The 12472-nt window shown below is 59.6% G+C and overlaps 1 protein-coding gene across 6 annotated transcripts in view; it reads left to right on the top strand.

The window, feature by feature from the left end:
- The window catches only part of RTEL1 (regulator of telomere elongation helicase 1), a 21199-nt gene that overhangs the window by 3875 nt on the left and 4852 nt on the right, over nt 1–12472 (top strand). For all 6 annotated transcript variants that reach the window (XR_825003.1, XM_010836571.1, XM_010836573.1 and 3 more), the window contains exons 7-26: nt 377–452; nt 896–980; nt 1253–1318; nt 1961–2114; nt 4235–4273; nt 4347–4425; nt 5077–5174; nt 5574–5629; nt 8700–8771; nt 8959–9040; nt 9844–9976; nt 10099–10212; nt 10295–10335; nt 10451–10536; nt 10650–10727; nt 11078–11155; nt 11573–11719; nt 11826–11941; nt 12075–12198; nt 12287–12434. Coding sequence is in view for 5 of the 6 variants with exons in the window: in XM_010836571.1 (XP_010834873.1) it covers nt 377–452; nt 896–980; nt 1253–1318; nt 1961–2114; nt 4235–4273; nt 4347–4425; nt 5077–5174; nt 5574–5629; nt 8700–8771; nt 8959–9040; nt 9844–9976; nt 10099–10212; nt 10295–10335; nt 10451–10536; nt 10650–10727; nt 11078–11155; nt 11573–11719; nt 11826–11941; nt 12075–12198; nt 12287–12434 (1872 nt within the window). In the remaining variant the exon portion in view is untranslated. The remainder of the gene's footprint in view (nt 1–376; nt 453–895; nt 981–1252; nt 1319–1960; nt 2115–4234; nt 4274–4346; nt 4426–5076; nt 5175–5573; nt 5630–8699; nt 8772–8958; nt 9041–9843; nt 9977–10098; nt 10213–10294; nt 10336–10450; nt 10537–10649; nt 10728–11077; nt 11156–11572; nt 11720–11825; nt 11942–12074; nt 12199–12286; nt 12435–12472) is intronic.

Here is a 12472-nt window from a genome sequence, read left to right as displayed (position 1 = left end):
AGCCTTTACCTGCAGGGTCCCTCACCTCACCTGGAGGGACCTTGAGGAGGGAGGGGCCAGGAGGCCAGAGTGGGGTGGGGAGCTGGGGGGAGCTTTTGGCCTACAGAGGAGGTACCCTCGGAGCTGGTGCCTGCTGGTCCCTGGGCTGCAGGCCCCCTCCCACTGCCCTCAGCCTCCTCCCCTGGGTCTCCCGTTGGTGCTCAGCCTCAGCCTGTGGCTGCCTTCTAAAGCACAGAGCAGGGCTCCCTCAGGACTTGGTTGAGGCTTGGTGCCCTCCCCAGGGGCTGCCTGGAGTCATTCCATCCCGGATGACCCCTGTGGTCCAGGGGGACTCAGTGAACCTAAGAGCCTGTGTTCACTCCCACCGTGTCCCCAGAGAAGAGCCTGGAGCAGGAGCTGGCCACCCCCATCCTGGACATCGAGGACTTGGTCAGGAGCGGGACCAAGCACAAGTAAGCTCCCCTCTCGGCCGCCCCAGGCTGGGCTCCCTCCACGTGCAGAGGCACATCCATTTTTTTCCTTTTGAAATCATGAAACTAACGTTGTTCGGTATGAAAGTACATGCCAGTTGTGAGGACTGTGAAGTTCTAAGAAGTGAGACCCTTCTTCCTGGCCCCCAGCCCGCCTCTACTCCCCAGGCATTGAGCTTGTCGTCCACCTGACGTGCCCCCCACCCCCGACATCTGCTGCAGCTTCATGGATTCAGGGCTCTGGTCGTGGGGGCACAGGCCCGGCTGTCCCCTTTCCTCCCGTCTCATCCACCTGCCCAGGAGTGGGCCTGGGGCTTTTGTAGATTTTACACGAGTGAGTGGTCCACTCACACGGTTGAGGACAGATGTGTAAGATGTGTAAGCCTCGCTGCCCGTGCAGTGCCCCAGCACCTCCTCCCCTCCAGGCTATGCCCCTACTACCTGTCTCGGAACCTGAAGCAGCAGGCGGACATAATCTTCATGCCCTACAACTACCTGTTGGATGCCAAGGTGAGGCCTCAGCCTGCGCAGCTGACAGTGCCTGATGGCAAGAAGGTCCCAGGCTCAGAGGTGCCAGCAAAGGAGCCCTTACTGGTTCTGGTTCCAGTATTAGATTGTTGCTGGGAGCTGCAGGCTGGTGCCGGAGGACCAGCCTCCCTCATCAGCAGAGCTGGGTGGGTGGTGGGAGTGAGGGACTGCCCGGGGTCGCTGTCCTCCCACTGGACACCACAGGGCAGCCCGGGCACATCAGCCCCAGCCCAAAGTCCCACCTCTTGCTGTAGAGTCGTCGTGCACACGGCATTGACCTGAAGGGGACGGTTGTGATCTTCGATGAAGCTCACAATGTGGTAAGTGTTTGGGGGCCTCCCAACATCCCCTTCCTCACACAGAACAGCTGGGCCGTCCTGTTCAGACCTCCGTGCCCCACTGTCAGGACCAAGCAAACTTGGGCAAGGCAGGCTTCCAGCCTGTGCCCGCCATTTCCACACAAGACCCCAGAATCCCCCTGCCATCTTATCCTTCTCTTCCCTTTGTCCCTGTTGGCTGCCTCTGTCACCTGCTTGCTCCGCCCCACCTGTTCTGCGGCCTCTGCCAGGGCCCAGGGACCGTGTCTCCAGGCGTGGCGGGCCTTGACCGGGGTGCTGGAGGAAGACCACTTGGGGAGCCTGGCATCCTGGGCCAGAGGTGGTCACCCTCAGCCCCACTTGATTCCAGGCAGTTGTTGCCATGGGGGCAGTGGGCCCAGTGGGCTGGTTTTGACTCGAGAGTAGCTAGAAGCCAGAGTTTAGTGGGAAATTTATTAATAATGGCAACTCAAACAAAATAGTTTTTCAATACTGTCTGGACCAGACGTCCACCTCTGGGCCAGTTTGAGAGCTGGCCTTGAGATCACAGGGTGGGGCTTGGGGGGCTCTCACTTCCTCTTCCCTCTGCCCCTCGCCCCACGTCTGCCTCCTGGAGCCCCATGACAGGTGGACTTGGGCTCACAGGAGAAGATGTGCGAGGAGGCTGCGTCCTTCGACTTGACGCCCCACGACGTGGCCTCGGGGCTGGACGTGATTGACCAGGTGTTGGAGGAGCGGACCAAGGTGGCACAGCAGGCCGAGCTCCACCCAGAGTTCAGCGCAGACTCCGCCGGGTCAGGTGAGCTCGCGGTGGGGCCCACAAGCGGGACAGGGGCCAGTCTGCCCAGCACCCTTCTTTCCATTTGGCTTCTGCAAACATCAGCTTCTGTTCGGCTTCTGGAAACATCAGTTTGTCAGGCTTCTCAGCCTCATAGACTAGGGGGCTGGGTAACCCAATGAGTCAGCACTTTCTCAAGTCCTTTCTACCATCTTCCTGGGGCGTGGATCTACTTCTGGGTAGACGTGAAAACCAGGGATGTTAGCTGTAGGGATGTTCAGTAACAACCTGCGAGCATCGTGCGCATGAAATGTTCTCTTCTTGGAGTCCTCACCCCTTTTTCTGTCTGATCAGGGTATGCATAGAGGTGTTGGTGGACGCGGTTAGTGTGTGCACGCGGTTAGTGTGTGTGTGTGGTTAGTGTGTGCATGGATTCTACACGACCTTTGGTAGTTAGTAATCCACGTTTTGCTCACCCAGACCACTTGGTAGCAGGGGTTTCGCTGTTGAGTTGTGGTGGGTTTGTTGCATTCGCACCTGCCCTGTGGGCATCTTCCACATCCCACTGTGTCCTCACACAAGATGCAGCAGGGTGTGAATAGCCCTTGCCTCCCAGTCCCACACGTGGACAGACTCCGGACGGAGCAGAAGCCCCTTCTCCCGTCAGGCTGCCTGCTTCTGCCTGTGAGGGTCCCGGGTCCTCTCTTGTCGTGCTCACAGGCTGTGTTGGGGGGAGAGTGGGTTTGTAAACGGCTTTGTGTGTTTGACACAGAAGTTCTCAGACATGTCAGCTTCAGGACCCTTTAGGTTCTTAAACTTTCAGTTCTGGAAATTTACTAAGCTTTGTTTTTGTGAGTTACATCTACAGATAGTTATCCTGTTAGAGGTGGAAACTAAGAAACTAAGTAACAAACTGTTTTGTGTTACTCTGTGTTATGTGTCAGTTTCCCAGGTCTGCCCTAACTAAGTACTACACCCGGGCAGTGCTGGGTCAGGTGTCAGCGGGCGGCCCCTTCTGCGATTCCTGGGGCGTGCGCCCCAGCTCTGGTAGCTGCTGGCAGACCTGAGCTTGTAGACGCGTCACTACAGTCTAGCTCCATCTTCACACCATGTCCTCCATCCTTGGGACATTAGTCACCAGATGAAGGCCCAGCCCAGTCCACTAGGACCTCATCCTAACTGACTGTGTCTGCACATAAGGTCACATTCACAGGGATCAGGGGTTAGGATTTGAACATAACTTTCTGGAGGGTACAATGCAATCCAGAACATGTTAACTTAAATAGCCTTTTTTAATATAAGGTAATTGAATCTTGTAACGTGATAGCACACGTCACAGCTGTGTTCATTTCCCAGTGCTGCTAAAGGAAATACCCAGATGTGGCTTGAAGCAGCATATGTGTTCTTTCATGGCCCCCAGAAGCCCGGGAGGATCTTCAGCGCCGGCTCCACTGTGGGCTGTGGAGGAGGCTCCATCTCCTGGCCTTTCCCAGCTTCTTGGGGCATCTTCTCTGACCCTTTGACGACCTTCCATCTTGCTTAGGGTCCCCAGACAATCCAGAGTGATCTCCCCATCTCCAGGTCTCAGCATTATGGCACCTCCAAGTCCCTTTGCCACAGAGCTGACATAGTCAGTGAAGTATAGTAGCCCTGCTCACCACAACTAGAAAACACCCGCAAGCAACAAAGACACAGCACAGCACAAAAATAAATAAAAAAGAAACCAAAGATATTTCACAGAACAGGAGGAAGTTTTTGCAAATAATATATCTGATGAGGGCTTTGTATCTAAAGCATAGAGAAAACTCTTAACAAAAAGACCACCCAACCCAGTTTTAAATGGGCAGAAGATATAAACAGACACAGATGGTCAATATGCTCACAAAAAATGGAGCCCATTGGTCATCAGGGAAATGCAGATTAGAACCATGATTGGTGTGTGTCCCCGGGTCCCTCCGAAGATGACCCCCTGCCCCCACCCAGCTCAGGCTGCTGCTTCCTGTCCAATTGGGACAGCGTGGGTTTCAGGGCCAGCTCTCTTCTGTGGCATCCTGCCCTCTATGCCAGCATCCTGGCTCCTTAGGACAGCCGGTGGAGCTGGAAGTAGGTAGCTTTGTGCATGTGCACTTTTCCCTCCCCAGGGCTGAACTTGGAGCCGGAAGACCTCGCTAAGCTGAAGAGTAAGTGCCTCTCTTTTCCTGCCTGTGCCCTGGACCCCCACAGCCCCAACCTGATAGCCCCCTCCCGCCACAGTGATTCTGCTTCGCCTGGAGGGGGCCATCGATGCTGTGGAGCTGCCTGGAGACAACAGTGGTGTCACCAAGCCTGGGAGGTGAGGGCCGGAGTGGGCAGGTGTGCGGGGAATGTCTTGGGTCACAATGCAGGGAGTCTCCCCATCCTGGAGGCCCTGGAGTGGCTGCCAGCATTTCGTTTGGTCCTTGAGAAAGTTGGGACCACTCGCTGCTCTGGTCCAGCCCTCTGTCTGCGGTTGCCTTTTAAAATGAAGCACCACCTTCTGTTGGGAGGAAGAGCAGGTGTAACTCCTTGCATGCTGCCAGCTGTGCCAGCTCAGGATGCAGGCCCTGAGCCCCGCCTGCTCTGCTGTGCTCAGACCCTCTAAGGGCCCAGTTGCTCCCCACATGGCCCAGCCGTCTCCTAGGCTCGAGCAGGTTTCCTCAGCAGTTTCCACTACCCACCTCCTCCCGACTCTTTTTCCAGAACTGCTCCCTGGATGCCCTGCCCAGAGCCTCCACTCCACAGAGGCCTCCATCTGAGGCCTGAGCCCCAAGCCCAAGTCTTTCTCTGGGTATGCAGGTCTCAGGCAGACTGCTTTCCTCTCCATGGGGGCTTTTGAGGGGAGAGGCCACTCCCCTCCAGCTTTGGGCCTCCCTGGAGGCTCAGAGCTTGTTTGCAGGTGAAGGAAACTTAAAATGCCTTAATGGCTGTTATGTTCCCAAAGTGCAGAGCCGCCTCTTTCTCATAGCTACATCTTCGAGCTGTTTGCTGAGGCCCAGATCACGTTTCAGACCAAGGGCTGCATCCTTGACTCCCTGGACCAGCTCATTCAACACCTGGCAGGACGTGAGTCCCGGCCACGCACTGGGGCCGCCCCTTCCTCTGGGCCACTGACTGCTTTCTGATTGGGAGGCTGAGTCCTTAGAGTGTCTGATGGCATGTGTCCCATAATGAGCAGTCTTCCTGGTCAGCCCCTTTCAGGAAAGAGGATTGAGGGGCTGGGTGGCCAATGAACCGTGGGCCCCACCACTCTCTCCTCCAAACCTCCGTGCTGTTTCCACCCAGAGGGTTCCCCAGGACCACTCCCCATTGGTCTCCCTGGGGGCACCCAGCCTTGCTGTGCTCTTGGCCCCTGGGCAACCCCAGAAGCCTTTGTGCTTGTCCTACTGACCCAAAGGAGACCCCCTGGAAGAGGGGAGAACTGTCTTCTGAGGGTACGCCCCTCACTAACCGCTGCCCCCACAGGTGCCGGGCTGTTCACAAACACGGCGGGCCTGCAGAAGCTGGTGGACATCATCCAGGTAGGGAATGACTGCCGCCAGCAGGTGGCGCCTCTTCTCCCCATGGAAGGTCGGGGCTTTCTCTGTGGGCTGCTGGTGGTGCTAGACTGGCAGCAGGGCCAGCTGCCCCAGCACATGCTTCAGGTCAGCCCCACAGTGTGGGGTTCCTCTCACTCTGGGCACCTGCTTCAGGCCTTGAGGATGGGACCAGGCGGGCAGCGGGTCCCCCAGATTTTCAGACAGGCCTGGCCAGCTGTAGGCTCTTCTCGTTTCATACTGACACAGCTCTTCAGGGGAAAGTTAATGATAAGTGGATCCCAGAGTAGGGGGGAGGGGGGCACAGACACTGTGCCCTGTTATTGCTGGGCCAGCCTCACCCAGAGGGTGCCCAGACATGGATGGGGTGAGTGTGTCCAGGTGACGCCTGTGAGCATTGGTGGGGCCTAGGGCCGGTGTTGGGATCAGTGGTGGGTTGCACATCCCTGGGCCAGGCCAGTCTCACTCTGGGCTTTGGGATCTTGGAGGTGGGGCTGCTGAGGCCCTCTTGGACCCGTGGAGACCCCACCTTCCCTAAGCCAGGGGACCAGGGGCTGTCACGTGCCTCAGGGCCACTGGTGTTCCCACCTCCTGCCCCTGACGTGCCATCCTCCTCGGGCTCGGCTGAGGCACTTCCTCCACTCAAGTGGACAAGCTGGGGCCTGTCTTCTGTTAGCTGGGTAGCTCAGGGCCTTTGTTCCTCCTTGCTGGGCCTTTCAGCAGAGGCCCCTCCCTGGCCATTGGTCCTTGGGACATGGGCACCAGAGGCCCTGTGTGGCATGTGTGTGGCTGCCCATGCCTCAAGGAGTCACGTTGAGGGGGTCCCTAGCTGCGTATGCTCAGTGGGCTCGCGGCCCTCGGTCACCTGCCCAGCAGCGCCTGTCACTGTCACCCCACCTTGTCCCTCTCGCCAGCCCTTGCTGTGTTCCAAGGCCACATGCCCTCTTCCACTCCACTGCATGGGTGGCATCCATGGGGCCCCTGGCCGCACCCACAGGTGCTCGTCATATTGGGATGTGAGATGAGTAACTGCTGGGTCACACTTCCTCCAGCTGGAGGGGACAGGACGTGCCAGTGAAAGAGAATGGCCTGCAGGCAGTTCAGGCAGCAGAAGATGCTGAGTCACCCGCGGGGGCCACTTAGAGCAGCTGCCAAAGGAGATTCCAAAGCCACGGGCTTAGTGGTGTTTGGGCTCCAGAGAGTCTGGGGCAGGGAGCAACCCACTCCATAAAAGGGTATCCGGGGAGGGGTGGGGCTGCACAGGCCTGGAACCCAGGGCCCTCTGAGGAGGGGCAGGAGGGGTGGGCAGAGAGTGCCACGAGGCAGGGTCTGCTTGGAAGGGCAAGGCCAGGGCCCTGCAGTCAGGACTTGGGACTCCTAGAGACCCAGCAGGCGTGATGGGTCACCACACGGACGGTGGAGGCCTTGGATGCCCGCTACCCTGGCACGGAAGTGCCACGAGGAAGCAGGCAGAGCCCAGGCCTAAAGGACCACCACTGGCGTCCTCCTCTGTGAGCCTGGCTGTCTTTCCAGCCCCATTCCTGCCTCACAGACAGGACAGAGCCCCCAGGGTGGAGTGCCGAGCTGCCGGCAGACTGGCACCAGAGCCAGCCAGGAGGGAGCCACACCTGGCCCTCCCCTGCAGCCGTGCCTAGGTCACTCAGCACAGGGCGACCACACTGGGGTCTGAAACTTCTCCCGTCCCCTGAAGTGTGGGAGCTGCTCTGGGGCCACAGCATGGGTTTGCAAAGGAAGCCATGGCCCCAAAATGGCCTTACCTGCCAGTGTGGCCTCCGCTCTGGGATGGAGTCATGTGTGTGGACCTGTCCTTGCAGGGAGATACTTGGGCAAATTACTAAGCTGGGTGTTTTGCCATCTGGATGATGGAAAAGCTTCTTAAAGCTCCTCTTGCCCTTGGCGCTTACTCCTCACAGGCTGCACGGTACCCACGGGCTGTGCTTCTGGGGTCTCACACAGGGCCGCAGGGTGCCTGCTGCTCCTCCTGGCCCCGCACCCACGTCCCCTGGGCCCTGTTGGAGTTTGCCGCAAACAGGGTGCTGATCCATTTGTAGGAAGGTGTGGTGGGTAAAGCTTCTGCCTCCAGCCGCTGGTGGTGCCGGTCTCCTGTTCTCATAGGAACCGGGTAGAAGTCGAGGTTCTGTGGTCAGTGTCCAGCCCAGCATGAGGCCCCTGGGAGCGCGAGGCTGTGGACACACTGTCCCTCCTACATGTGTCTTGGCCTTGTCTCTACCGGCCAAGTGTCAGCTTCTTCCTTTTCTGTGAGAGCCTCCTGAGCCTCGGCCAGGACTCCTGGACCTTTGGGCTGTTTTGGGGCAAGCCGGGGCTCTGTAATGTCCAGAGGGCTGCCTGAGGCTCAGTCTCTGCTCTCCAGGGCGGCTGTACCGTCTGTTCTGGAGAAAGTTACATCTGTGTCTTATATATTTCTAGTGTTAAATACTTTCGTTGCTATTGAGAAAGGGATCTTTTTAATGCACCGGTGCTTGTGTATGAGAAACCCATTGACTTGTATCTGTTGGTCTTGTGTGAAGCTGTCTCACTCAGTTTTCTTTTCACTCAAAATGTTTGTCATTCTGTTTCCTGGGTTTTCTAAGTGGACAGTCATGTTGTTTGTAATGTTTAGTGTGCTGTACTTTCTGCCCCAATATTTATCCCTGCTGTTGTTTTTTCTTCGCTTGTTGCGTTCACCAAGAGTATAATTCCACTTGTTTTACTTAGGGATTAATTTCATCCTTTTAGTTCTCAAGTAAACTGAGGTCCTTTGCCCTGGCCCTGAGCCAGCGCTGGCGGGGAAGGGGAGGCGAGCTGCTGACCTGGGCCCGGTACCCATGAGAGGTGCGGACTGGCGGCCGAGGAGGGGCCAGCAGGACTGCTGTATCGCACGGGGCAGCTCTCTCCCCTCAGCCTCTTGGCTTGGAGGCAGTGGCGGGTGACGACCACGCCCTGAGTGCCTGTCTCTCCTGCGTGGGAGCAGCATGTCAGGAGAGGCAATCTCAGGTGTGTCCTGCTTACCTCATCCCTCATCTCTGCCTTCCAGATTGTGTTCAGCGTGGACTCTGCCGAAGGTGACCCTGGTCCCATGGTGGGGCTGGCGTCTCAGTCCTACAAGGTGGGGCTGCCTCCAGGATGGGGCTCCTGGGTGGGATCTCAGTCCTACCAGGTGGGGCTGCCTCCAGGATGGGGTTCCTGGGTGGGATCTCAGTCCTACCAGGTGGGGCTGCCTCCAGGATGGGCTCCTGAGTGGGGCCTGGGACACACGTGCACTCCTGGGACACCTGTCCACTCCGCCCCTCCAGGTGCACATCCACCTGGATGCGGGTCACCGGAGGACAGCTCAGCGATCAGATGTCTGGAACACCACGGCGGCCAGAAAGCCAGGTATGGCTCCTCGTGGGCAGGGACACGCTCCCCCTGAACTGGGGTGGCGCCTTGTCCAGCTGTGGGCTCCTGGCCGCCTGTCCATCCAGCCTTATCTAGGTGCCACCCATCTGTCTTCTGAGAGTCCGAACAGAGAAGCCAGAGTGCCCCGAGGCTGGGCTCCTGGTCCCCAGCATCCTCCGTGGTCACTCCTTTCATTGCTGGGGCAGGCTGGCCTGGGACAGTATGGGCCTGGGTCCGCCTCCATCCTCCCCACTGAGGGCAGGTCCCATCCTAAAGGTTGGAAGAGCCTTCTCTGGTTCACTTCTGGAAGTGTCACTGCTGGCCTGTGATGTGGCTGTGATCCCAGGGTCACAGTGCCAGCATCCGCATTTGCTGTTCCCATCTCGTTCTGTGGAGCACGGAGGGCAGGGAGGCATGTCTGTCCTGCAGGCGTCTGTAGTGGCTTCCTGCCTCCTGGGGCTGTGGGCCCAGGCCCCTCCCTCTTCTGCAGTCCCACCTGGTGTGTAGGGAGGGGACTGGCTCTTCATGCCCTGAGCCACAGGGACCTCTGGGGTTGGAGTGGGCTGATCTCTCTGGAAGTGACCTCAGAGCCCTCCTCTGACCCCGGGGTGCTGAGGGGTTTCTCCAGTGTGCTTGCTGTTCCTGGGCTCCCGAGGAAGCACTCAGCCCCAGGCCCAGCTCCTGACTCAGGCAGGCCCCTGGGCAGACTTGCACACCCAGGCCTCAGGGCCCAGCGCCACGCATTGGGAAGGCTGATCACTGTGTGGCTGGCAGCTGGGCCTCATGTGCGTCCCCTGCAGGGAAGGTGCTGAGCTACTGGTGCTTCAGCCCTGGGCACAGCATGCGTGAGCTGGTCCGCCAGGGCGTCCGCACCCTCATCCTCACCAGTGGCACGCTGGCCCCCATGGCCTCCTTCAGCCTGGAGATGCAGATGTAAGGGCAGGTCCTTGTGCCCCCCGGGGGTGGGGCGGCCATCCTGAAGCCAGTCCCCTGCCCTGGGCCGCAGGGTGCTGGGGTTCAGGATTTCACAGGGGCAACCCCCTGCCTCCCTCCAGCCCTTTCCCAGTCTGCCTGGAGAACCCCCACGTCATCAACCAGCACCAGATCTGGGTGGGGGTCATCCCCAAAGGCCCTGATGGAGCCCAGCTGAGCTCTGCCTTTGACAGACGGTAGGGGGCCTGGTGGGCCAGCCGGGCAAGTCGGGCAGTGAGTACTGGCCCCTCATGGCAGCAGCCCCCTGGTTCTCTGCAGGTTTTCTGATGAGTGCCTGTCCTCCCTGGGGAAGGTGCTGAGTGAGTGCATGGGTGCCCCCCCAACTCCTTGTCCTGCCTGGTCTTCTAGGGAGGGGGGTGGGTGGAGGGGCTCTCTGGACACCTGTCCCGCTGACCCAGGCCATGGCACTTGCAGGCAACATTTCCCGCGTGGTCCCGCACGGACTCCTGGTCTTCTTCCCTTCCTACCCGGTCATGGAGAAAAGCCTGGAGTTCTGGAGGGTGTGTCCCCCCTCCAGTGTTCTCTGGGACGGGTGTGGAGGGGAAGCCCCAAACGGCCAAGAGTCTGTAGGAGGGCCAGGCGCACACCTTATCTGAGAAGTCTCCTCCCATAGGCCCGTGACTTCACCAGGAAGCTGGAGGTCCGGAAGCCCCTGTTCGTGGAACCAAGGAGCAAAGGAGGCTTCTCGGAGGTCCGGGTCCCAGGCCCCCCACCCCCGGCTGCCCTGGGCTCAGGCCACCCTTAGCCCTGCGTGGCTGAGGTCCTGCTGGCCTTTTAGGAAGTTTGGGCTCAGGGATGACAGCAGCAGACCCCACCCCACCCCTCCTGCCCTAGCACCAGACCCTGTGTTTTCTGGGAACGGTAAGCAGATGCTGGGTGCCAGTCCAGATTGGCCTGGAAGCTATGCTGTGAAGAAGCTGCTTGGGCCTGCTGGCCTGCTTCCAGGCTGGGGTGCTTTGTCTCAGAGGGTGATTCCTGGGGCTTGCTCAAGGAGGTGGAGGGGTCAAGGGCCGGGCTGGGCTGACCAGCCTTCCCTTCCAGGTGATGGAGGCTTTCTACGCCAGAGTTGCTGCCCCCGAGTCCAGTGGGGCCATCTTCCTGGCTGTGTGCCGGGGGAAGGTGAGCCTCCAAAGATTGGGTCTCACACGCCTGCCCTTCCTCCCCACCTTAACCCTGTGCCCAAGGAGACTGAGGGCTCTTGACCTGGGGCTGCACCATGGGCAGGAAAGGCTGGTCACATCCCTCAAGCCCCAGGTCCAGCAGATATGGGAAGCTGTGGTCCTTTTGGTCCTAGGGGGTGGGCCCTGAGGTCCTGGAGTGGGCAGGAAGGACAGAGGAGGTTCTGGGAATGAGGACGTGGTTGTGAGGTTCTGGGAGCGGTGGACTCCAAATCCAGCCTGGTTCAAGGTTGGAGGGTTCTTCACCCTGCTCATCCTGGATGCGTGTGGCCATGAGGGTTCAGGCACAGGGAGACCCTTAGGGAAGGTCCCGGGCTTGATGGAGACAAACGGGCAAAAAGTACCTGCTGCCCTCCAGGCTAGTGAGGGACTGGACTTCGCAGACGTGAATGGCCGTGGAGTGATCGTCACAGGCCTCCCGTACCCACCCCGCATGGACCCCAGGGTTCTCCTTAAGATGCAGTTCCTGGATGAGATGAAGGCCCAGAGTGGGGCTGGGGGCCAGGTGAGAGGCGGAGCTGGGTGGGGCTGGGGACCATGTGAGGGTCGGGGCTGGGAGTGGGCTGGGAGTGCTCCAGCTGACATGACAGCCCCTCCCCGCCCCACTTCAGTTCCTCTCTGGACACGACTGGTACCGGCAGCAGGCATCCAGGGCTGTGAACCAGGCCATCGGGCGGGTGATCCGGCATCGCCACGACTATGGGGCTGTCTTTCTTTGCGACCACAGGTGCAGCCCCTCCCACCAAGCTCTGGGGCCAGAGCCCCCACCCCCGACACCGGCTCTTCCCTCTGGCGGGTCTGCCGGAGGAGTGGGCGGTTGGGGTGTGGGGTTCCTAGACTGAGGCCCCACCGCCCTGCAGGTTTGCCCACGCAGACACCAGAGCCCAGCTGCCCTCCTGGGTGCGCCCCCACGTCAAGGTGTACGATAGCTTTGGCCATGTCATCCGAGACGTGGCCCAGTTCTTCCGTGTGGCCCAGAAGACTGTGAGTCCCCAGCACGAGTTGGATGTGCCCTCATGCCCACCCCGAGGGAGGGGCCGGGTGTGACCCCTGACCACCTGTGACTGTCTAGATGCCTGAGCCAGCCCCCCGGGCTGCTGCCCCAAGTCTGGGCGAAGGAGGAGGCATTGTCTCAGTGTCCGTGTCACCAGGCCCCCTCCCCACCAGGAAGGCCATGAGTCTGGACGTGCATGTCCCCAGCCTGAGGCAGCGACACACGGGTGTGTGTGACGGGGTGGCACAGCTGGGTGGGGCCCAC

This window comes from Bison bison, unplaced genomic scaffold (genome assembly GCF_000754665.1).
Source record: "Bison bison bison isolate TAMUID 2011002044 unplaced genomic scaffold, Bison_UMD1.0 scf7180017864063, whole genome shotgun sequence".
Taxonomy (NCBI): Eukaryota; Metazoa; Chordata; class Mammalia; order Artiodactyla; family Bovidae; genus Bison; species Bison bison.
This window is presented reverse-complemented; position numbering and strand designations above follow the sequence as displayed.